At 39.7% G+C, this 26,885-nt stretch overlaps 1 protein-coding gene across 6 annotated transcripts in view; it reads right to left on the reverse strand.

Moving 5' to 3' along the window:
• LOC145979843 (clavesin-2-like) overlaps positions 1–26,885 on the reverse strand; it is a 93,792-nt gene that overhangs the window by 15,325 nt on the left and 51,582 nt on the right. For all 6 annotated transcript variants that reach the window (XM_083112874.1, XM_083112876.1, XM_083112878.1 and 3 more), the window contains 4 exons: positions 23,006–23,163; positions 20,613–20,704; positions 10,053–10,206; positions 2,301–2,494 (listed from right to left, as the gene is read on the reverse strand). In XM_083112874.1, the coding sequence (XP_082969000.1) occupies positions 2,301–2,494; positions 10,053–10,206; positions 20,613–20,704; positions 23,006–23,150 (585 nt within the window). In that variant the 5' untranslated portion in view covers positions 23,151–23,163. The remainder of the gene's footprint in view (positions 1–2,300; positions 2,495–10,052; positions 10,207–20,612; positions 20,705–23,005; positions 23,164–26,885) is intronic.

The raw sequence follows: 26,885 nt of genomic DNA on the forward strand, positions 1-26,885 counted from the left end.
ATGATACAATACACCTTATATTGAAAAAATGACGGAAAAATGCCGAAAATCGGGGAAAATGACCTAAAACCTGAAAATTGGCAAAATATTTTTAAAAAATGCACTGAAAAATTATCTTTTTTTGGGTTCTAGACGAAGTGTAATATTGTGTATATTTAATGGGCATCGTGTCCGAGATGTCAGAAAAAAGATGACGTTTCATCAACTTCCGCTCCCTACATATACTTGTAAAATATCAGCAGTATGCAAAGTAAAAAAACAGCCTGATGTTGTACCCTCGTGAGGTTAATCACTTGCTTCTATAATACACAAGGCTGCATGCTTTTTGGCAGGGATATCTTTGATGACTGTACACGAATGGTTTTTCAATTCTGTTTGTTCCAGTTAAGAAATGATACACTATTGTTGACTTGTAGGTAAAATATTAGAAGGTGTACTTGAAAACGAAATTCGATTTGGAATGCAGACCTTACAAATTCCATTATTTGCCTCGTCCGTGGAAAGGTACCAGCCTGACAGACGGATATGAATCGACAAGTATTGGAATTTGTGTATCGAAGCAACCGAACCGATCTGAGAAGATCGGAAGGGAATTTCGAAAACAGTATTGGATTTGGTTTTGGTGTGTGAACATCGAGGAAGAAAGCGCAGGTATGTACCTGGAGGACGGAGGCGTCACTCCGAACATAGAATGGTCTGAGCCTTGTTACTGAACCTCTCGCTAGTACCTTTTCTTACTTACACCCCGGTAATAAAATAATGAAATAAGGGAAAGAGCAAACATGGTGGAGGTGCGGGGGATGAAATATTTTGTGAGGGAGAAATCCCCGGCATCCTCCCCGTTAATTCGCAAACTGCTACATCGTAACGCATTGTAAATTACCCACAAATAGAAATAAATACAGTAAAACCTCGTTAATCCGGACTAATGGGGGATAAGTTGACCGCTTTAACGAAAGTCCGGATTAACTGAAATAACCTGAACGAACATTAGAAAGTGCATTAAAGCTCCGTTTACAGCAACAAAACACGTTTATTATGGTGTATTTAAAGGGCATAGGCCTAAATACACTAGGACAGTACAGTACAAAGTCTGCGGGAAACAGAATTTGAGTTGGAATTAAATTTCAAGGGGATGCGCCATCTTCAAAATGGCAAAAATGGTGATTTTTCAAGAAATTCAATCATTTCTTTTTTTAAAAAATTAAAACTTTGTTTTATTTGGTAGAAAGGTGTTGATAAGTTCAACATTTGGCAAGTGTAAACAAAAAAATTTGCGTCAATATTTGATTTTTCAAGAAATTCGTGTTTAGAGACCTTTCAAATCTGTGTAATCTGCGAAAAATGGTGATTTTTCGAGAAATTCAATCATTTCTTTTTTAAAAATATTAAAACTTTGTATTATTTGGTAGAAAGCTGTTGATAAGTTCAACATTTGGCAAGTGGAAACAAAAAATTTCGCGTCAATATTTGATTTTTCAAGAAATTCGTGTTTAGAGACCTTTCAAATCTGTGTAACCTGCGTTGATATTCTGTGCAACAAAAAATATTAAAATAAAAAAAAAATGCTAGAAAAATTTCGATTATCTTCAGAAAAAAAATTCCTGTCAAACTAAAGTAGATAAGGGAGAGACGAAAAAGAGAAATATTTTTAAAAATTGTCATCGACCAATTATATCAAGTTTAAAGAGTCTTTTCTGTTGTCGAAATGTTAGAATTAATAAGCTTGTTGAAATGTCCGAATTAATAAGCAGTTTTAGACATACATCAGTGGTTGACTGCCTTTTCTTTGGGAAGTTCTCTTGTTGACGTCTAGCCACATTTAAAACCTTCCATTCCGCTTTTGTGTTTTGCATGCCCGGATTTAGCAAAGTCTGGCTTATCGGGGTTCGGATTAACGACGTTTTACTGTACTTTCGAACCTTTTGTTGAAGGAAATTTTTTTTTTTAATGAGTTAAGCGCACCCACTTGAGACAGAAATTAATCTTATTTTTGCTCTGGAGAACAACATTTGTCCAAAGCACGAAAGCAAGTCTTTGCCCAAGACGGCTCCACCAATGAACACGTGAGAGGGAATGGGACTGCGTGTGGGGGTGAAGCGACTGCAGTTATACCAGACGTCCCAGCAGCGTCTACTGCTTCGCTCTGCCCAACCGATTCCCCCCACCCCTTCTCTTCCGCTATACGCGACCTTGCCCCAGAGATAAACGGGACAGAGTATACGCATATGCTTGAAGTCAATTTACTTGGAAAACCACCCTCCCGTTATCAATGTTTTCGACCGGAATAGTGACGTCACCTGTATGAATTCCAGCAGCCTCATGGCGTAGGAAGGCGTGATGGCCACCACCTGCTTCATGGAGAGGCCTTCGAAGTCCAGGATGACGACGACTCCTGCCACCTGGGTCTTTGGTTCGAGCATCGCGTGCTGATGGAAAACGTAGAAGGCCTTGAAACTCTCGTCTGCAGATACCTTCTTTGGGTCCCACGAGCCTGGAATGAAGTTTTGGAAGAAAAGGGTAAGTGTTTGGTCCTTTAGCAGGAAGGTAAGTGTGAAACTACAAATGTTGTTGATGGATGTGATTTGGGTACCCTTGATCCTTTGTACCCCCTGGAGAATGTGAAATATTTTGCATGGTTTATGAAGATTTTATTGTTCATGAACATTTTCAGTTTATTTTAGCTCCCGGAAATGTGTTCTTGTGAATTAAAGTACGTCTGTTACCTTGCCCAAAGGCTTCACGCAAGTGAATATAGCACCCAAAAGAACATTCCACAGCAGCAGCTATAATTTTACGTAGTTAGGTTAGGTTTGGTATTGGTAGTTATTTTCTGCGTATTCTTTCGCTATTTTAGTGTGCATACAAACAGTTTTTACTAACAAAAAGCTGCGAAAATGCTCTGAAATTGCAGGTTTTAGTTTACGTGTGTCATTCATTGGGATCAAATATCTCCGTTATTTGTGCTTTCCTAAAGTTGGAATCACTTTTACATTACGTAAATAATTGAAACCTGTCGATTAAAAGAAAATTCGACGTAATTCTCGAGGGGGTACAGTGGGTAAACGGCCCCGTAATTTACTCAAGCCCAGAAAATATATTGTACACTAAAGAAAACAACAACAAGTTTTAGCGAGAAACACAACGTTCACAGGAGATCATACCACATGCTATATAATTTGAATTGGGGTACTGCATTGGGAACACTTTAGCCCCGTCTGCACTTTTTGACATTAGGTGTAGTGCAGGTGTGACGACATGATGAAATTGATGAATTGACACTCACAAACACAAATTCATGCCCAGACCGGGATTCGAACACTGGACCCCTGGCGTCGTAGCGCGATGTGCTAACCACTCCGCCACGGGGGTCGGCCCAAGTAGACGAACAGCAGTGTTCAAGTTCAGAATATTCAACAAATCCCGCTGCTTTAAACGTTCATTTGATTAGTTAGCACGCAATCACGTGGTCATACACCACACGCTACACCGCGCCAGAACGTAGTGCAAACGGTGCAGACACCAGATATGGTCGTTAACGACCGGCTGGCTTTGAAGTCCACGAAGCGCGCCCAACAGCTGCAACAATCACATTCAACCCACAGTGTTGCCATACATCTACTCTACGCCACCTTGTCCCTCCGCGCACAAGCAACTTACCACGGTCTCCACATTGAAGTTGCAAAGTACGGCAACAGCGTATCCGCAGTCATGTGACTGAGACTCCATGTGGAGTAGACGAGCAGAATGACAGCTGCGCTCATTGGCTGAAGGTTGAGTGTGATTGGACGGAAACAACTCGCCCGCTGTTTATCCCCACCCACGTTGTTAGTTGTTAAGTTGTTAGTCTGACAAAATGCCATAATAGTCATTTGAAAACGTAGTGATTAGGCTTTCTATTCAGAATAAAACTGTCATTGAATGAAACAAATCATTGCGTCTAGGGAAATATGAGCAGAGGTATTCGGGGTAATATGAGCAGAAATGGGAAAATACGAGCAACTATTTTCGACTGTACAATGTTCCAAAATTAGATTTATTATTCTGCTCTTTAGAACATTTAAATTAAAGAAATGAATGCAATTTAACAATATTATAAACAAAGAAGTAAATAAACAAATAACAATGAAATACATTAATGAATGATGTATTCATTTTGTAACCCATGACGATTGTGTGTGTCCAGTTTGCTGAGGAAACAATGACTTCAATGGAGAAAAATAGTTAAGGTGTGAGAATAGCAGCGAGTGGTTACATAAGGACGGTGTAAACATTGAGGAAGATGGAGTCAGTTACCCCTGTACGTGAAAACTGCATGATTTTTTGGATGGTGATGATGGATATATTCCTTTTGTGGTGGATTGTGCTTCTGTAGAGTGTAAATGATAATAACTACCAGGTGCACTAAGAAAAAAATGTAAAAATTTTGATATATCCAGCTTTATTTGTAGTGGCCCATATTACCCTTGCTCTATGCTCATATTACCCCGTGTCTGGGGTAATATGAGCAACTTGACATTATTTTGTAAAATATTGTTTTTACAAGAAACTATCTGTTTCTTCTTTTATCTGTTTTGGGTTAAAGTAGAAATTAAGCTGAGGAATCAAACGGAGAAGCGTTTAAAACTCTAACAAATAAGGATTTTTAGTTTTTTAATGAAAAACCTTAACTATTCTCATATTCCCCCGACTTCCCCTATGTAAAATATCCGTTCTGCCAGTTTCAGTCCACAATCAGAGGCGCCGAAACGGGGGTGGCAGGGGGAGCCCGGGCTCCTCCAAACTTTACTTGGGCCCCCTTCTAAGGAGCCCAGTGTATAAACTTAAACATTTTGGAACAGCATATTATTTATGTCATGAAAATTCCATAAATTAAGTGTGGATTCTGCGCGAAAACATTTTAGGTCCTTGTTTCCTCAGATTTCTAATTCCAATTATTTTTTTCTATTTATGATTATAAAACTTTTGCATCCAGGATTTTTATATGCAAAGAAGCGGGACATTACGCAAGATTCCCTTCTGAAATGGGCAAGTAAAAAAATGTTGAATCCATCACCCAGCCGAGTCTTATAGTATTCAGCTTGCCTGTGCGAGCACCCCACTTCAGTATTTCTTCCTACGAGCACACAGTGAATTTAGAAACAAACGTAGGATATATATATGTAATCAAAATATAGCTCCTTTCTCGCCCAGAAAGTTTGATATACTCTGGTATATATGTTTGTGATTTCAGAGCTAGATAATTGCAACTACAATTTTTGGAAGGTTTCTTCCTCAAGCGTCTCCCTACCACTGAAAAAAAACTTGCCCCCCCCCCCCCACCGCAAACGGAAAAAGTCGGTATTTAAGCTTCGCTTAGCTTTGCCCCCCCCCAAAAAAAAAAATGTCGGAAGAAATCGCCGCCTATGCCCACAATTATCTATTTAATTTTCATATAACATTTTATATTGGTAATAGGCAAAACTTCATTTTAACATGGGGATGTTACGTTCACTTAAGTTTCAATTTCACTGCGTCTTTTATATCACGACCTATATATATATGAGTACCAACTGCCACAGATAAATTGCAGATATATACGTGTACTACTGGGCTTTCAGTGCATGCCGCTCGTTTCGGCTGTTCGAGCCTTTCTCGCTCGAGCGAAGAAGCACTCGATTCCGTACGCTATCTAGCGTTGTCCGTGCGAACTATTTGGCACTCGAGCGAAATCCTGATTTGAATTGAGAATCATCTTTGAGGCATAAAGTATCATCAGAACTTAATACGTTACACCTTTGTATGGGCTCTATCGATAAAATCACTGCACAGGGGTTTGATGTGCGTTGAGTTCGTGTTTCTTAGGTCCAGGGGTGTGGGCTGTAAACGCAGAAGTGTCTTTATCGTAGAAGAAATTTTCCTGTTTACAATTTTAAGTTTCTAGGTACAATGGGTTATTAAAGGTCCATGAACCCATAAATTCTAATGGGTTCTACTGGGTTCCGCTGCAGGACCGGAACATTTTTTTCTCTCGCATGATTTAAATTCGGTCCAAGTTGCGTATTGTTTCATTGAAAAAAGGTTCCTGGACCGAATTGAAAGACTTTACAGATAAGGAGGTTCTTTACGGTCCGGAACCCATTTACGCTTCCTGATTTACTCTCCTGGACCGGAATTGAATTTGTTTAAAATTCCTGGACCTTTAGCAACCCTGACTGTAAACCTATCACAACAAGAAAGTTCAAAACCTATACCTCCCCCCCCCCAACACCTTTATGGATTAACGTTCAGAGTGGATGCTTACGTCATAAGATAAAAGCACCAAGAAACTTTGAGGTTTCTACCTATAGGGATTTGGGCTGCACTTTCATGAGCCCGTGAGAGAACAAATTATTTTATATACATTAACATCATTGTACTACAGTGTTATTCGCAAGTACTTAAACATTTTACAAATTCACCACAGATAAACTATGTAACGGATACTGGTGGTAGAAGGACAAACTCTCCAGGTTTTTGTAGGAAACCGTACGAGCGCATAGTTGCTGTTGTTTGCCGCTAGGAGGCAGCAGCAAATACGGCGCTATGTAAACGTGAGAAAGTGCTTTGTGTTTTGGAATACGCAAGTACCAGTACTTTGTCTACTGTTACTCTCCAGCGACGATTTCGAGCAGAATTTGAGAAGAAGTCACCTTTGTACAACAGTAACAAGAAATGGTATAACAAATTCCGAGATGAAAGCTGTCCGTGGTATGCAAAATGCACTATCGGTTAGACATCTGCCGTCGAATCATCCAAGGTGGACACATGGGTGTCGCGTAAGGGAAGGTTGAACTTTTGGTATGATTAGAGTTACTTTATTTCATAAGTGAAAATCCAGGGCACTGTTGACCGGAAACTTGTTGGGGAGCAGGGGGGGGGGGCATGGACCCGACAAAGTTGTGTGTATGTAGTCACGTAGTCACGCTACTTATGATACTTTTATGTTCATCTTGTGTCAAACAACTTGAGAATGTTACGACGTTTACCTGGTTTTCTTGAAATGCGTTTTTAAAAACCACATTTTTTAAAGAAAACTCAAGGGAAAAAATGGTAACTGATTTGACAGTCCCTATGTATTTTCTTATCGCAGAAATTCCGAAACTTCGTCTCGAATTTATGAAAATGAAATAAGTCCCTGAAATTGTTATGAACAAGCGGATAGAACAGGTAATTTAGTAATTTTACTGAACCAAAAAGAGTCACTACGTGACTATATACACCCAACTTTGTCGGGTCCATCCCCCCCCCCCCTGCTCCCCAACAAGCTTCCGGTCAACAGTGCCCTGGATTTTCACTTATGAAATAAAGTAACTCTAATCATACCAAAAGTTCAACCTTCCCTTACCCGACGCCCATGTGTCCACCTTGGATGATTCGACGGCAGATGTCTAACCGATAGTGCATTTTGCATACCACGGACAGCTTTCATCTCGGAATTTGTTATACCATTTCTTGTTACTGTTGTACAAAGGTGACTTCTTCTCAAATTCTGCTCGAAATCGTCGCTGGAGAGTAGCAGTAGACAATGTACTGGTACTTGCGTATTCCAACACACAAAGCACTTTCTCACGTTTACATAGCGCCGTATTTGCTGCTGCCTCCTAGCGGCAAACCACAGCAACTATGCGCTCGTACGGTTTCCTACAAAAACCTGGAGAGTTTGTCCTTCTATCACCAGTATCCGTTACATAGTTTATCTGTGGTGAATTTGTAAAGTGTTTAAGGACTTACGAATAACATTGTAGTACAATGATGTTAATGTATATAAAATAATTTGTTCTCACTCACGGGCTCATTAAAATGCAGCCCAAATCCCTATAGGTAGAAACCTCAAAGTTTCTGGCTGCTTTTCTCTTGTGACGTAAGCATCCACTCTGAACGTTAATCCATAAAAGGGTTGGGGGGGAGGTATAGGTTTTGAACTTTCTTATTGTGATAGGTTTACAGTCAGGGTTGCTAAAGGTACAGGAATTTTAAATAAATTCAATTCCGGTCCAGGAGAGAAAATCAGTAACCGTAAATGGGTTGTGGACCGTAAAGAACCTCTTTATCTGTAAAGCATTTCAATTCGGTCCAGGAACATTTTTTTCAGGATGAATTTAATTACGGTCCAGGAACCTTTTTTCGGGTTTAATTTAAATTCGGTCCAGGAACCTTTTTTCAATGAAACCGAATTTAAATTATACGAGAAAAAATGTTCCGGTCCTGCAGCGGAACCCAATAGAACCCATTAGAATTTATGGGTTCATGGACCCTTAACAACCATTGTACCTAGAAACTTAAAATTGTAAAGAGGAAAATTTCTTCTAAGAGAAAGGCACTTCTGCGTTTACAGCCAACACCCCTGGACCTAAGAAACACGAACTCAACGCACATCAAACCCCTGTGCAGTGATTTTATCGATAGAGCCCATACAAAGGTAGAACGTACTAAGGTCTGATGATACTTTATGCCTCAAAGATGATTCTCAATTCAAATCAGGATTTCGCTCGAGTGCCAAATAGTTCGCACGGACAACGCTAGATAGCGTACGGCATCGAGTGCTTCTTCGCTCGAGCGATTAAGGCTCGAACAGGCGAAACGAGCGGCATGCACTCAAAGCCCAGTTGTACACGTATATATCTGCAATATGTCTATGACAGTTGACCGTCAAATATATATATAGATCGTGATGTAAAAGATGCAGTGAAATTGAAACTCAAATGAACGTAACATCTCCATGTTAAAATGAAGTTTAACATGTAAATAACTTAAATTATATGGTGATATGCATTGCATCCAAACAGTCCTTTTAGAATTAGAAGTCATTCATTGATATATTGCCCACCAATGGATCTTCTTCCTTTTTTTTTCAAATAACATTTGTAAACGTTTACACACGTGTCATGTGATTAAAGTTCACCTTGTTAATCAACACAGCTTTCAAAATTTGTTCTGAAAGAGTGTTCTCGTCTCTTGTCCACAAAACATTCATGTGCGAAGCACTCGTTCATTGGGGGCGTAAACAGAGATCAAAGTCCAATATTTTAACAAAAATAGAGTATGGTACATGTTGACATAAATGTGAAATGATTCTATCCTACAATGCCCTAGTTCATAGCAATAGAATGCGCTTTATTGCAGTAATTTTATTCCGATAAGCAGTGTCGGTGATTGGGTTCCAAAAATTGGGGGGCAAGGTGCCAAAACTGGTGGGGGCAATGAGAGTTTACTTTCCCTTAGTGTATAAGGTTTAAGCATCGGTGCGGGGACAAAACTAGCAAAAAGGAGGGGCAACAAAAAAATTAATTTCCATAGGACCCCCCATATAGCACAAATCTCCAAGGGATATCCATTGGATATCCACAATGTCCAGATCAGATCCATGGATGTTATGGATATCCATTAGATACCAATTTATGAATATCCAATTCTGGATATTGGATATCCAGAACTGGATGTCTAATACATAGCCCAAACGTGTATAGAACTGGCTGTCAGAAACATTGTCGAATTCCAAATATCCAATACGTCTCCAGATCTTGTCCAAAACGGGATATCCAAAACACATCCAATTCTGGATATCAAATTATGAAATTTTTCACATAGATAGTCATTTGATGTCTATAAAACATATATTTTTCTTTTCAAAAAAATTAAAAGAGGTGTTTTTGAGATTAAAAAAAACTTTCTTTCGAGTTTTTGAAAAATTTCAAAATTCAAATATCATAGTCATGTCGCATTTCAAATTAAAGCTCATTAAAAGCAGAAGAGAATTACACCCATTTGAGATCTCTGGGTCAAAACGTTTTTGATCTACAGCTGTTTTACGTTTTGAAAATGTCGTCAAATTTTGGAATTTTTGCCTTTTTGAAACTCAATAACTCAAAACTAAGAGCCCCAAAAATCTGAAATTTGGCAGTTTTTGTCAACTTTATTGGTACAACCACTGTACCAGAATCCATCTATTTCTGAGACCAAATGACCCTATAGCAAGACTAATTTCATTCTGTCACATTTCGTATCCCATGATTCACCAAATGCCACCTTACCTCCTACGTTGACAACGAACAACCTCCGGCCATGCTGGTCCCTATGCCACAGAACATTCACTATATCCGACTTGAAGACGTGTTCTATGGTGGTCGGTAGTAGGTCTTTCAATTGGTCGGCGTGTTTGATCTTGAACTGCATTGTCCTCTGTAGCTGCAAGAAATAAATCGAGCAAGATATTACTAGTCCCCAGAATCTAGGGTACATCGTGTAATGCTGTATATGCACTCAGAGAACTAAATGCATCATATCGATTGATGCACCAGAATGCATCGATTGATGCACTAAAGTGTATTTTATGGATTCACATTTGATGCATTTGGGTTCATTTTTGTATGTCGTGAAAGAAACACCAAAGTGCATCAATTAATTCAAGTGAGAATTTCTTTCAATCGAGATGCACTTACGTGCATCAGTAGATACGTTTTGATGCACCAGAATGCATATTTTTTTGATGATGCGCATAAACTCTGTAGCTCAGACCAAACGTTTAAGTGCATCATCCAAAAAGATGCACGAAGGTGCATCAAGGAACATGAACTAATGCATTGAAGTGCATCTCGACTGAAAGAGATCCTCACTTGAATCAAATGATGCACTTCGGGGTTTCTTTCACAACATAAAAAATGCACCCAAATGCATCAAATGTGAATCGGATTCTTTGAAGAAGCCATAAAACACACTTTAGTGCATCAATCGATGCATTCTGGTGCATCTGTGTGTAGTGTCAGAGCCGAACATTTTGGGAACCCGCGACAGATATAAATAATAGCTTATGTACGATATATAACGAAGACGCAGAAGCTTCCAATTAAGTAACTAATGTGATTTCTTCTGACATCATGGATTGTTCTGACATACTTAAAAATATCCAAAATTACTGAAATAATATTCTAAACAAATTAATACATAACAATGGTGTTCAAATATTTCAATTAAAACAGTTAATATGCACTATTCGTTCAATTATACAGAGTGAGTCAAAAGTCAGGTTCCATAGGAATTTATAGTGTATCTTCAATGCGTGCACCTTCAGGGGTGCTCACAGGCGGGTTTGAGGACGCAGATTGCGTCCACCAAAATTTGAGGTGGGGGATTTTTTCATTTGCTTTTTTTATGATGGAAATTTGACTGAATGAACACATTGGACAGAAGTTGAACTTCGTTAACATGCAATAATCACTTCGTATACTGCTAAGTATTATTTAGGGGGGACAGTGTCCAGTTCTTATTAAGTTTTAAATTGTCAGGTGGATTCTTGTAGGAAGATTAAGCTTTTCTTTACGGGGGAACTGTACAACTTTTGACTATCAACGTTAAGTCTTAGATAATCACAGGACTTCTATTACGGGTGGATATTGAGCATTAAATGGGGGGGGGGGGCTCTTTAGAGGGGAATACCCAGGTATTGGATATGAATGTTAGGTCTTAGATTGGCACAGAATTTCCATAGTGGGGGGATCGAACTTTGAAGTTCGGAGAGGCGGGGGGCAATATTTAAGCCTCTTGCAAAAAATTCATATGATGATCATTATTTAGGCTGTAATTTTTCTGTTCATTTGGAAGTATATGGTATCATGTGAATTTTACTCTGAATTATTCGCTAAGCGGGGTGGTTGTGCGTGTCATAACCATCCGCCTTTGTTCCTTCATTCATAAAACAAACATTTGATACTTGAAAATGCAGTGAAGTAAAATATAGCAGGTACTACAAAACAAAAAGCACACGGGTAACTATTCGTTATTTTACTTCGCTTTTCTGCCACTTTCGGATAGTGAAGATGAGTGGTCAGACGGTGGAAGGCAAAGGGGCGCCACAAGCGCAGAAGTAAAGTGGGTGCTACTTCAGGAAAAAAAAAAGAAGAAATTGGAAGAAGTGAAGGTTGCAGCGCCATGAAATTATTGCCTCCTTATTAAATTAGTATTATTGTCAGTTTCGTAATAAATACTCTAATCATTTCCTTAGCCTATTGTGCACATAATGGCATTCCTTTTGATTGATTTGGTTTATTTTACTTTGCTTTTCTGCTCCTTTTAGCTAATCGCAACGATGAGGATAAGTGATAATCTGATGCAACTGGTGAACACCCATGTCCAGGCCGGGATTTGAATCCGGCAACCATGGCGTTGTAGCTCGAATATAAGTTGTATTCCACCTGGAAAGTTGTATGCATACTATCCAAAAGTGGAGAAATTCTTGCTCTTTTTAGCAATAATATCATACTTTACGTACACAAAGAACTGCCACAATCTTTCTGGGAATAATATACAGGGTGGAACAGAAATCTACAGACAAACTTTCACAGGATGTTCAGGGATGTTGGCTGAGTGTTTTGATACCAGGAACCCATTGTCCCCGGTACCTTATTACAAGTTAATTGCATTTCTCCCGTTTGTTCAAACTCTACTACCTTTGGGTATGTTTACTCGTAGCGTTTCTCGAGCTAAACTACCTTTGCGCATATGGTTGCAACATGACGAGGCGCCGGCACACTTTGCAGTCGCTGGCAGAGAACACGTTGATACACAGTTTGGTCAGAGATGCATTAATCGTGGTGGTCCTGTTCCATGGCCAGCTCAATCACCAGATATGACGCCGACGCATTTCTTCTTTTGGGGTCATGTGAAGAGCTTAGTGTTCGAGACTCCCGTGGAACTGGTTGCTAGGATTATCGCAGCATCTGAAGAAGTCAATCTCCTGGGATGCTAGAGCATGTGCGATAGACCATGCTGCGTCGCTGTACAGTCGTGATCATGGCGGTCGATATTCTGACCAGCTGCTTTAAAGAAACAGTACGTACTATAGAGTACGCAGTGTACTGTACTGTACGTACGATATCGTTGTTTAACAAACAATTACGAGCTTTGTCCTAGGTTTGTTTCTTTACTCATGTAAATTTTTGTATTGTTTGTATTGCTATGAATTATACAGGGTGGCGCGCGCGAGTGGGAGATTTTGATAATGCCGTAATGCACAGTAATAATATATATATATTGTTACATAATTATTGACATATAAAAGTTACATGTATGCCATTTGCAAAAAACAAAACATAACTCACAATTTGAAAATAACATCCTCTAAATGGAGTCCCTGAGGCAACATTCTTGCATTCGGGAATGGACGATTCTCATAACTTTCTGCAGTACGTTCGCAGTGATTGACCGAATCTCTTCACATATCGCAGTCTTTAGTTCATGCAGTGCATGAGGCCGAGTAGTAAACAACCGATCCTTTAAATATCCCCATAAAAAGAAATCACACACTGTCAGATCGGGCGATCTTGCAGGCCAGTTCATATCGCCGTTCCTGGGCATGATGCGCCTACCAAAATGGTCTCGTAAAGCGAAAGGGCGCTGCTCCCCTGACCACTGCTCCATAGCAACTGAAATGGCATTGTCTACACAATATTCTCATGGTCTCACAGTATTGTCAAATTTAACAATGACGGTGTACTACGTGATTCAAAATCTCCCACTCCCGCGCGCCACCCTGTTACAGTTGATTATTTTTTCATTGTAATCTATCGTAACCCAAGTATTACGGTCGAAAGGACATAATACAAGTATAACACATCAACATCATAATACTCTGTAATAAGATACAGGGAACCGTGGGTTGTTCATATCAAAACACTCAGCCAAGATCTTTCAACAACCTGTGACAATTTGTCGGTAGACTTCTGTTCAGAACCGTGAAAATTTGTTCGACACTGCATATTTCACTAACTCAACAATTTTAATTCTTAATATCTACCCCTTTCAGAACTGATCCCCGCAATCGTGGGGGTAGAGTAATGTTTTTTTCCTGCACTCCTAGGAAGTTGTTAATGCGAAATTACAGTTCAGCACGTTTGTGGGGATCCAGCTCTTTCACTTTCATATGTTTCGTGATCGTTATGTCCAACAGATGGCTCTGCATGTATAGTTTCCAGAAGTGTTACACAGTTACGTGCATCTGCTGAAGTGTAGTATTTTTTTTTTTTTTGAAATATAGTAATATGAATTATTATTATTAAATACTTTTGATCTGAACATGAGGTTTAAAACACAACAATCATGGGTCATTTATTATTTGTTTTTGATCATCGCGCAGCTATATTTGAGCGTAACAGATATAAGAAAAGATTTCATGCATTTCCATTAGTAATCATATTTTCCATTTTGAAAACTATTGTAAATCAATTTGTGTATGTGTACTGGCAACTTGATATCATACTTTGACTCGGAGGCGCAACCACCAATTTTTGTCTGGGGGGAGCAAGTTCCAGGATAAACGTACCAATAATAATAATTATTAGTAGTAGTAGTAACAAAGACGTTATTATCCTCATTAATTACGCAAAAAATGGGTAGAAATCGGTGCTAAAGCATTTTTGTTCGAACAAACTATTTGAATTACTTTTTCAACACATTCAAATTCATACTAATAATGGAAAGCAAACACACAAACTATTTTTGAAAAACTGAAAATGATTTATAAATGCATTCCGAATATAATTCATTTTTTTTACATTAACATGTATAACTTTCATCACGAAATATGTCTCACACATATGCAAAATGGAGCATCGTAAAATAAGAATATATATATATATGCAACCTGCCAACACAAATTTGTGTACGTATTCAAAGTTTCTTTAATACATATACGCGCAACATATATTATTTAAATACATAACACAATCAATTCATCCATCTCATGATAAACCAACAACAAAAATTACACAAATGTGCACGCTCGCTTTCCTGAAAACAATTGTTCATGCATTTAAAACAAAATCAATTAAAAGAAGTATCTCTGTTAATTTCCAGTACATTACAGAAAGCAACCATAAGCTGCGAGCAAAGCGAGAAAGAAAATTTTTAGATCCAATTTTCTGCAGACTGAAATCAATATTGATTTAATAGGACGCAAATAATTCCACGGGGCACCATGGCATTCAATCCTTATCAACTTTTTTTCATTTAGATCGTTCGGCGCCCAGCGCCGACTCTTGCCGCCCCCTAGCTACGGTTCTGAACTTTGTAAGACTAAGAAAAGCAGGTACTGCGAACGAAGCGAGCAAGAACATTTTACGAAATGAATTTTTACTTGCATAAAATTTGAAATTGGGGGTGGTAATTGCCCCCTGCAAGTATCCTTGGCTGTCAATGTTTGCCCTCCCTTGCCCCCCTAGAACTCATTTCCGTCCAAGGTTGGGGTGGGGGGGGGCAATGCTCCCCTACCCTGCTCCTGTGGTTGCGCCACTGCTTTGACTGGTGTTTCACTATTCCTTTCCCATAAAGAACGAAGAACTTAGTTTGATGATACAAGGATCATTCAAACCAACGGAACGAAAGGGATAAATTTACCATGTGCCAAAATGATTAGCGGGGTTTCAAGTATTTGATATAGCCTATTGCAAGAGACGAAGGTGCATCTTTATATCGTACATGTACGATAAGAACGGCTGTGGAAGTTGGCTACCCTGAGCGCTTATCATTTGTTTCCCATCAGTCACATCCAGTGATGTGCGTCTACACGTAAACAACGATAGTCTACATTCTACACGTAGACTATTTTATACACGTAGATTAGGTAATCTATGTAAACAACATGGCGAAAGGTGATAATTTAGCAATGGGCGCCGTGGAATAAAAAGAAAATTATACTGCGTGCCAGATGCCGATGTGGGAAGAGAACTTTTCGTACTCTTTCTTCCAAATTCGAACAATTTCTCACCTAGGAAGAAACCTAATAGGAAATATTCTAGTGTTGTATGGGGAAAAGACCACCCTTGCCTCACGACTGCCATCTGTTGTTGTTCTTTGCATACTATTTATCTTCTTCCATAGTTGATAGAAGAGAAGATACATTTTGTTGTAAATAGGATTCTTTTCATTTCGTTAGGAACCAATATAGTTGAAAATATCACTTTCCTTTCATGAAAGCTTTGAAAATTAATTTTAATGCAATTTAGATTGTCTACGTAGTCTATGTAAATTACAACCCAATGTAATCTACGCGTAGATTACGTGTAGACAACGCATGTAGACGTAAACTTATAGTCTACGGCACATCACTGGTCACATCGGCGTAGGTGTATTACAAGATGGCGATTCCCATGCAGAAGTCCTTTTGTGTCATTGAATTTGCAAGGTGTGGTTCTGCTGTTTCAGTTCAGCGAGCTTTTCAACGGCGATTTGGAAGTGACCCTACGTCTGATAACAAAATTCGTTCATGGTTTAATAAGTTTCGAACTGGATGTGTCTGCAAATGCAAGAGTTCTGGGCGTCCAAGTGTGTCGAACGAAAGCGTCGAGAAGCATTGGACTATCGGATGGATCACGAAAGGTACTCACTCACATTGAACATTTATAAGGTACACGATGTAAACTTGTTGAGTTGTTGTTTAGTCCTATATAAGCTTTGTCGTTGTATCCCACATACGAGGGGTGACTGAAAAGTTTTCGGCCTACCCATGATGCATTTATCGTATCTGAATGTTACTTTAGCTAATCATAATATATGCCTTTGCAAAGCCCCATACCAAATTTCATAGTACTATCTTCTTTTGTTTTTCATATTTTGATGTTTGAAGTGAAGACGGTGAGCATTTTCTGAAAAATGGATAAAGTGAGCATTCGTGCGGTTATACAATACCTCCTGAAAAAAGGCATGAGTGGACAGGACATCCACAAGAACATTATGGAAACATTGGGGGAGGATGCCCCATCGTATTCTACTGTGAAAAAGTGGGTGGCGGAATTCAAGAGGGGGAGCACCTCTGTTCAAGATGCACCTCGCATTGGAAGGCCGGCAACGGCCTGTACTGAAGAAAACATCACAGCAATACAGGATCTTGTTATGGCAGACCGGCGAGTGTCAGAATGTTACATCGCAGAGAAAGTGGGGATGTCCCAGGAACGCGTTGGACACATACTAACAGTTGTGCTGGACATGCACAAGGTGTCATGTCGATGGGTCCCGAAAATGTTGAGTGCTGAGAACAAACGTCGGAGACACCTCTTGTCTGCAGCAAACTTGACCCTCCTTCAGGCTGATCCTGAGACATTTCTCCAACGTTTTGTAACCATGGACGAAGCATGGGTCCACCACTTTCAGCCAGAGTCCAAAGTGCATTCAAAACAGTGGAAACACCCCTCCTCCCCCACCCCCAAAAAGTTCAAGTCAGTGAAATCAGCTCGCAAGGTGATGGTCTCTGTTTCTTGGGATGCGAGGGGTGTCATCCTGGCTGAGTATCTAAAAAAAGGTGAAACGGTGCATATTATGCTGCTCAACTGAAACGTTTGAGGGAGGCCATCAAGGTGAAACGTCGTGGAATGTTGAAGAAGCGCGTCCTTTTCCACCAAGACAATGCACCCGCGCACACGCCACCATTGCAATGTCCACCATCGAGTCCTGCGGCTTCGAACTGCTTCGACACCCTACCTATTCGCCAGACTTGGCTCCCTCAGACTTTCATCTGTTCCCTAAACTCAAGCAACACCTCGGTGGAATCCATTTTCCATCAGATGATGACATCATGGATGCGGTGGAGGACTTTTTTGCAGTGTAGGATGAAACGTTCTACAAGGAAGGTATCATGGGCCTACGGCACCGGTGGTAAAAGTGTGTGGCGCTGAAAGGGGACTGTGTTGAAAAATAGCCATGAACGATTGAGCCCCTGGCAACCCTTCATGGGTAGGCCGAGAACTTTTCAGTCACCCCTCGTATAAGGGAAAGTAAACGAGTATGAAACCCCGATAATGATTTTGGAACACTGTGTAACTAAATAAAAACATGCAGAGGGATGATAGGGAAGAATTCTCTAGGAATGATGATAAAGTAGTTTTGATGAATTGGGAAGATCCCAGAAATGACACTTTCGCATTCACCTGCACAGGATTACAGTACGCAGGTGAAGCAAAACAGAAAATACCAATGTTCACAAATCTTTCCTGCAGAAGCGTACACGTACAACAAAGAAATGGGAGGAGAGGATAATACAGATGAACGATTTGGATGACGAAAGTGGAAGCGATTCAGAAGAAAATTCTGAAGGAACAATAAATGTACAACGAAGATTGTTACATCGCCAGTTCTAGAAAGGAGAATTGATGAAATGAAACACTGACCTATTTCTGAACACCTAAAGTTTGCAAGAATGTGTAAGAAAGAAAGATGAAAGGACGAACAAGAACATAATATGAGCTATAGTTTCTCTTTGTTTAACAAATGATGACAGTTGTCTCAAATACTTTAATCTGAAGATAAAATATCTGCATTAATATTTCATGTTGTTAATTTTACAACTAGAGCTTCAATATTGATGATTTTATTTGCTATACAATAGGCGTAGTTTTACTAAACAGGAATGAGAAAATAATAGCATTGTAAGGTGTCAATTTCTAAAAACAGAAAACTCAAATGAAACAAAACATACTTCTATATTACGAAGCCCACAGTTCTCTGAAATAAATGCAATAAAAATAAAAATAACTTGAAAATATTTTTATTTCACGTGTAGGCCTATATATCCCAACCATTATGGAGATTTAAGAAAAGAAGTTTCGAATTTTTATCCGGCGTCTGAAGGGGGTAGGGAACATGATTCACTTGGAAAGTTGAACGGTGCCTAGGAATGATATTATTTCAATAATATTGTCGAACTTCGACGCGGAGGGGGTAAGCACAGAGTTCTGTGAGGCCAGCGGTGATTGGTTTGAAGCCCGATCTGGGTATTAATATTCTTTGTGAGTGTCTCCCCACCAGTTTCTTCAGATCATCAATCATCCTCATCGTCGCGATTGGATTTAAGGGGCAGAAAAGCGAAGTGAAATAAACCAAATTAAGGAAATTTCCCCTCCTATTACACACACACATATGTCCTCTTCCGTGGCCATGCGGTCTAAGGCCCCGACTGCGGGACGGCATGGGTTCGAGTCCGCCTGGGTTCAGTCTCTGGGTTTTCGGCCTGTGTATAGGACCGGTGGCAACTCACCATCGTGAGGAAATTGGGGAGGTACGAGTGAGTAGCGTAACCCGGTCTCGGAAATCTCCTACAAAAGCTGAGGGTTCGACGTGCTGACCCCAAGCCACCCCATTACCGGTTAAAGAACCCCACGCCTCTAGATAGGATTGTGGAAGGGAGACTGGCAGTCGGGACACAGGCCAAGGCCCTTAAAGGGCTGTCGAGTCACGGATTTCTATTATTATTATACAGACATACCCACACTTGCTCAGGAGAGGGGGGATATATTGACATTTTCCCTGTTTGCTAGTATTTTACCCCACTTTTCTTAAATTGCAGTTACAGTAGCCTCATCTAGTTCGCTTCACATTTTGACTCTCTTTGAACTCAGGTGTCTACTTGCTTACAAAGTGCAACATCGAGTCGTTTACTGTGTTCATTTGGTATCAAGTAGTGTATTTGGTGTCTGCATCTTTTTCACTACGTTCTGTAGGGGTGTACGGTGTCACGTGGTACGTGATGATAACCAATGAATGATACTGAAAGTAGGCAGGCGTTTGTTGAATTTTCTGAACTTGAACACCACTATTCTTGCGTACAGAGTCTATGTGGTTCAACTAAGTTTCCTTGCACCAGCCTCACACTGGAATGCACCAGCACTACACCTGGTGTCAAAAAGTGCAGCGAACTGGGTTGGGCTAGTACAGTCAACGGCAAAGATAATGGTAGGCAAATTATCCACCACTATTTTCATTACGTTTTCATTCTACATCCTGTGTTGTTTTAAGGAATGAAACTATGTTGGTTCCAAGCAGGCATTGTACTCTGCTTATTGACGTCATTATTTCAATTCATTGTCATCACATTGTGATGAATGAAAATGGTGGTGGACAATTCACCTACTGTTTCTTTTGCCGTTGCGTGTACGTTATTTCCGTTCCCAATAGCTTGAGAACGCGGGAACATATCAAGTTTATGCTCATCCGATTGGTTGTTGCAAGCAGCTGGCGTGACTTACAGGGAGCACACTCTAGTAAGGACCAATCGCGTCGCGCCCGGTGGAGGCACATAGTGGTTTGGATCCCACTTTAAAGTCTAAACTGTAGGTCCAGTCCCAATTGGACTTACTGTGTATAAAGTGGACCTAAAAACAAACTCACTCACCAATCACGTCGTCCGTTTACTCTACAAATTAATGAAAGAAAGCGGAAGTCAGAACTCACACCGGAAACAACACTAGTGTTACTCTACTAAAAACAAAACTCGTTGGAGTTGCATGCTCCATGAAACATGGTCGACCCTGTCCAGGGAATCTCTGGAAAAAGTGAACGTAAACAAGTCCTCTGCGCAAGTAGGACACGAGAGGGCTCGACCAATGAACGCGTGAGAGGGGAAGTGACTCCATGGAGGGGAAAACGCGACTGCAGCTACCAGCTCTTTGCCCCGCTCACTCGCTTTCTCCCTTCTCTATCGGAATGCGTGGCCTTGCGCCATAGATTCCCGAAACAGAATGTAGAATCCATTGAGCATGTAACTCCAACATATATATCGGCATATCCCTATGTATTTTACAGCAATAAGGATATAAATAAGGATTACTTACAAGCCCAAAAGCGCTTTCAGGGTAAAACTTAGTCGGGCGTAGGAATATAATCAGAAACTCATCATCGTCTCGTATGTGGAGATTGCTCTCGGCTGTAAAATATTACAAGTGCAAATTAATTATGTGCTTGAATGTGTGTACACATATATTTTTATATACATACAGTATAGACCTATATATACACACATACATATGATAAAAATACCAGTGTAACATTTTTTTTTTAGAAAAGTACCAAAAGTTACTAATTATCGATCCTCTTTTAACATACAGGGTGTCTCATAAGTAATAGCGCAAACTGACACAGGTGAAAGTACACGATAATAGAAGCAAAAAAGTCTCAGTAAACATGGGTCTGCAAACGAGCCTGCTTTCGAGATAATCGCGAATGTGTGATTACAAGCAAGCCGCCACTGACTTCATTGTTTGTAAATGTCGTCCTAGTTGGTAATATGCTAATAATGTGTGCGAATGTGTGGTTACAAGCCGCCACTGAATTCATTGTTTGTAAACGTCGTCCTAGTTGGTAAAATGTTAATGATGTTTGCGAATGTGTGGTTAGAAGCCGTCATTGATTGCATTTTGTAAACACCGAGTGCTTTACTCCTTGCGCGTTCCGAGGTTTGCTCTTTGTTTACAAAACATAACGTTTCGGAGAGGTGGCGTTTTAATTAAACAGGATGGATACAATCAGTACAGATAATTGTACATGCTTGTGACCAATTCCGAAATGAATCTGGGATGTTCGAAAGCATTTTACCAACTAGGACGACGTTTACAAACAATGAAGTCAGTGGCGGCTTGTAATCACACATTCGCGATTATCTCGAAAACGGCTCGTTTGCAGACCCATGTTTACTGAGACTTTTTGCTTCTATTATGGTGTACTTTCACCTGTGTCAGTGTACGCTATTATTTTTGAGACACCCTGTATACTTAACATTACACTTAATTTTGTAATCTTGTTTACAACTTTGGTCTTTGAACTATAATTTGTAAGTTACAAATCGCCTTAGTAATGACAAAACTAAAAACGAAAACGCTTTATTAAAAATGGGTAATGTAACAACAGGAATAAATTATCTTAGGTTATTATGCCCATACCCCTTACCTCCTTTTGTTTAGACGTAGGTTGAATGGACTCGCTTATCAACCAAATGAATAGATGAAGCTCTATGAGTAAACACGCTAAAAGATCCGGCACAAGTTTTTAAATACATATACGAGGGCTATTTTTTTTAACCTCTGATGGTGCCGCCAGGAGGCCCATGAAGCGCTAGGAAGCGGGTTGTCACGCAGCGTGATTGGCGTCCCTCCTGCCACTACCACCACCACTACCAAGGCCAACGCTTCAGTCGAAGCTGAGTGACGGGCGCGTAGAGATGTCCTCTACAATCGACTCTCCCGCCAACTGCGAGGTGCGTAGTGTGATACGATTTCTACAGGCAGAGGGGCACAATGCAGCGGAAATTCATCGTCGAATGAGCTGTCTGCCAGAGAGGCATGCTGTCTTCGGGCATTGTCTTGCTTCATGAGAATGCCCGACCGCATGTTGCTGCATCAACCCAAGACCTTTTTCATTGAATCCACTGGGAAATGTTTGATCACCCTCCCTACATCCCTGACTTGGCGCCGTGACTTCCCACCTTTTCCAGGCGATGAGAAAGTGATTGGGAGGACGGTGCTTACAACACCAATTCGGAGCTTCGGCAGACCTGGCTCAACAGACTGGCGGCACCTTTCTTTGCAGAGGGTGCTGGTGCATCGGTACGATAAATGTCTGAATTCTCTTGGTGATTACGTTGAAAAGTAGAATGTATGTGTACGTGTAACTTTTGTCAATAAACCCATTTCGCTATTCACTGTGGTTATGATTTAATGCCCTATCGGAGGTTGAAAAAATAGCCCTCGTATATACTGGCTTACACCAGTGAACGTTAAGTTAATGTATAGTAATAATGTAAATTATTTGCCAGTGCACTTGGCAAAGTGGTTATATTATATCGCTCAGAAGTTAAGTTCGAAACCTGGGCAAGGCATGATCACTTAATTATATCTGTTCTTCATCTTTCATCAGTTCACCATTCATTCTCATCGTCTATCTAGAATCTCCGTACAACGCGGTTTTCTTTGTAATCAATAGGTCCTTGGTTCGATTCCCCTCCAGGTCTAATCCCAATTTACCTATCTCAGTATAAAGTGGACTTGAAAACAATCTTTGTCAAACGATTTTGCGTTTAATCTACCAAAGTTATAAAACGTCACACAGAAATACGAAAATACGAATTCAAATTATGGTTAAAGGAGAATACAGTGACAAAGCACGTAATAGGTTCACTAATACAATTCTGTTTAGATATAACACGTTAGAACACGAATGGTGAAGAACTAACCTTTTACGAGCTTCCTGAGGGCTACAATGGACTCTTTAATCCTCTCCGGGGATTCCCTCAGCTCCTTCTGGGCCACTTCCTGCAGCTGGGCTGTGGGAGGGTCCCTGTCAATGGTCAGCTTGGAAAGGACGTCTGCTCTCGACATGGTGACCAAGGATCTAAAACACAAGCACATAGAACAGTCACACTTTACATTGTAGCCCATAAATGAATGCTCATACTTTACATGGTGGTCAAATAACTGAAAGACAACCACATAGAACACTCACACAATACATGCTGGCCACGAAGAAGCCCATTGAACGCTCATATGAACTGAAAGACAAGCACATAAAACAAACTACGTGGTGGCAAAAGATGTGGAAGACAAGCATATAGAACACTCACACTTTACATGGCAGCCAAGGAGCTAAAAGACAAGCACATATAACACTCACACTTTACACTGTAGTCAAAAACATGAAAGACAAGCACATAGAACACTCACACTTTACATGCTAGCCAAGAACAAGCCCATTGAACGCTCATACTTTGCATGGTGATCAATGAACTGAAAGACAAGCACATGAAACACACTACGTGGTGGCAAAATATGTGGAAGACAAGCACATAGAACACTCACACTTTACACTGTGGCCAAAAAACCTGAAAGACAAGCACATAGAACACTCACACTTTACATGCTGGCCACGACGAAGTCCATTGAACGCTCATACTTTACATGGTGGTCAATGAACTAAAAGACAAGCACATGAAACAAACTACGTGGTGGCAAAAGATGTGGAAGACAAGAACATAGAACACTCACACTTTACATGGCAGCCAAGGAGCTAAAAGACAAGCACATACAACACTCACACTTTACACTGTGGCCAGAAACCTGAAAGACAAGCACATAGAACACTCACACTTTACATGCTAGCCAAGAACAAGCCCATTGAACGCTCATACTTTACATGGTGGTCAAGTAACTGAAAGACAAGCACATAGAACACTCACACTATACGTGGTGGCCAGTGATTTGAAAGACAAGCACATAGAACACTTACACTTTAAATGATGACCACAATCTGAAGACCTGAAGACACAAGCACATAGAACAATCACACTTTACATTATGGCCAACAAAATGTTGAAATGTTGTGCAGCCGACTACATTAAACTATCCTCTAGTCACCCATCTAATTTAAGAAATGAACATAATATATTTCAATAAATAGCTATATTTTGATGTATTTGAGCATATTTTTCGGCAGGAGTCAGTAAAGTCTTATTGTTGGTATTCTCAGGTGGGACTTTGTTGACAATATCTCTAAATAAAGGGGATGCCGTGTTCACACAGCTTTTCCAGTACCGAAGAGGGAGGGGATAAAAGAGGGAGCAGCGTGATGTTGATCACATCAACTACACAATAGCTGAGATCGAGAGTGCTTGGAGTCCTACCTCCATAGCGCAGGCAGAAATGTCCACAAATCTCCATTCCATAAAGCAGTGTGCAAATTAATGGGGTGGTGGGGATGCTGGAAATCCGCCCACAAAAGAAAATTATGTTTATCCCTGTTCTTATCGCCCTCAATGAAAATTGAATTGAATGCAGATAGTATACAGATAGCAAACACAATTGACAAATCATTAGTGTCCATTAATGATCAAGTTATCAAAGATTCCTGCCTTGTGGATTAAAGGAGGACGCCATCTTGAAACCGACCAACCTTACAGAGCCGAGACAAGAGAAGGTTGTTTTTTTCCACATAAGTTTTCATGACATAATGCTGATATATTACATGTATTAGGGTCATTCCATGTAAAATCATCCAGAATTTTGTGAAAATGTCACCCACCATCCCCGATTTTGATGAAATTCAGTATGGTTGTAGAACTTTTAATGCTGATTACAAAAATGACAACTTTTTTTAAAAATTGGTCAAGGGTTCAGAAGTAACGCGCTTTTTAAAATCTCCGCGTACGCCACTTGAGACTCCACTTTGAATGACACGCATTAGGTTATAAATGATCGCATCTTCCCTCATGTTTGCCGTAGAACCTTGAAATTTGTTTTCTTTTGTTCAGAATAGTGCAAGCTTTCATTTAAATAATATTTCAGATGAGTGTACCAATAACCATGTATTTTTATGTATAGTTTTATGAGAAATAAATTACTAACTTCAAGAGCGAATTTTGTGCAATTGTATATGTATGTAACTCAGGGTGTGTATGTACTAATGCCTGATGAAGAAATAGGCGGTTCAGAGACAGGGTGATAAAAAAATCATTTGCATCAAATTAAATTATAAGTTAATCTTATTAAAAATGTTCATGTATTTAGCACAAAGCATGAATTACAATATGTTTTAAGGTATAATATTCAAAATTTCTGTTCACTATGTGCAAAGATAAGCATAGGCGTAACCTGGCGGGGGCAAAGGGAAGCACTTGTTCCCTCCGAAATGTATAAATGAATTAAAAATTACAAGTTAAATATATATTGTGAAGATTTAATTAGCCAGGGGCTTAGAACCGCAAAGAAATTGTTTAGTTTACTTGCAAATATCATATCTACAAATTTGCACCCCCCAAAAAAGCATATCTACCACCACTAAGTGCCATAAATTTCAATGTTCTATCCTTTGTTTTTACAGAGAAAACGAAAAGCATTAGAAAATTTAGCAAATAGAACAAGTGTCCATTGAGGAAATGACACATAGGAGGGTTTATATGATAACTGGAGGATATATGATTCCATATGAAATTCGAGCGCGTGAAATAAATCTTTCCTTTCGTCACGTAATTTATCCGCCCAAAGAAGTATAATTCAAATTTTAAATTATGCTTGGGAAAAAATTATATCATCCCTTTTTTGGTGAATAAAGTTTAGCTGGAGTGATTTCAATTTATTAAAATAAAGCGAAAATTTCAATAAAAGGGATTGTTCTTTCTGGTTGTAGAACGTTGGAGAAGGTAGGTCAAATTAAGCATGAAAATCCTCCATAAGCCGTAGACTATGTGTCTACATACTTAATCTAAACCAAAATCATATTGGATTCTTGTTTACAAAGTCTAGATAAGCAGTGTAGGCTGCATTAAAAATTATTTTACAAAGCTGTCTTGGAGAAAAAGTCGTTAAAAAAGTCGTAACAGTTCGCTATATCGGATACAATTTTCTTCAAATTTACAGGAGAAATTACTTATGGAAATCAGTTTCTGTAGCATTGTCGAAGTTCTTCGAGGTTTTTTCTTTCATCTTTCAATCTATTTCAGCCGGAAAACAATTCCTGTTGCTTCAATTTAAGCGAAAACGTAACCACGCCGTTTTTTAACTATGTTTGCCTAACCTAACTGAACCTAACCTAACCTTCTGTGAATGGTCCGTGGGGCTATCCGGGAATGGATTTTGGGGCTATCCGTGGATGGTTATACGATACCAAATGGTTTTTGGGGCTATGCGTGAATGTTTTTTGGGGCTATCCGTGAATGGTTTTTGAGGCTTGCACCATGACGTGCGTAACACTCAAGAAATGGCTTATTTCAGTGTAATATATGTTTCTAATCGTGTGAAAACCTTTATGGGACCTTCAAATATGTTCAGCAATACACAATTGATAAGTACGAACCATACGAAACACAAAATATCCGATTTTAATGTGTCTCCGATATAACGAACTGATACCAAAAAATGTAAATTTTTTAATTGTCTTGCATCACATCTAGCTGAGAAATTTGCACTTCACATGCACAAGAAAAATTGTTGCATTCTCCTTCAAGCACCATTTGTTGGGGAAAAGGTTAAATGTGAACATAAACCACATGTCAATTTTCAGACAAGTGCAACATATTTTCCCATCAATTACGGGAATATTTCATACATTGCGTTTGCTACTTG

This window comes from Lepisma saccharinum, chromosome 26 (genome assembly GCF_977018435.1).
Source record: "Lepisma saccharinum chromosome 26, izLepSacc3.1, whole genome shotgun sequence".
Taxonomy (NCBI): Eukaryota; Metazoa; Arthropoda; class Insecta; order Zygentoma; family Lepismatidae; genus Lepisma; species Lepisma saccharinum.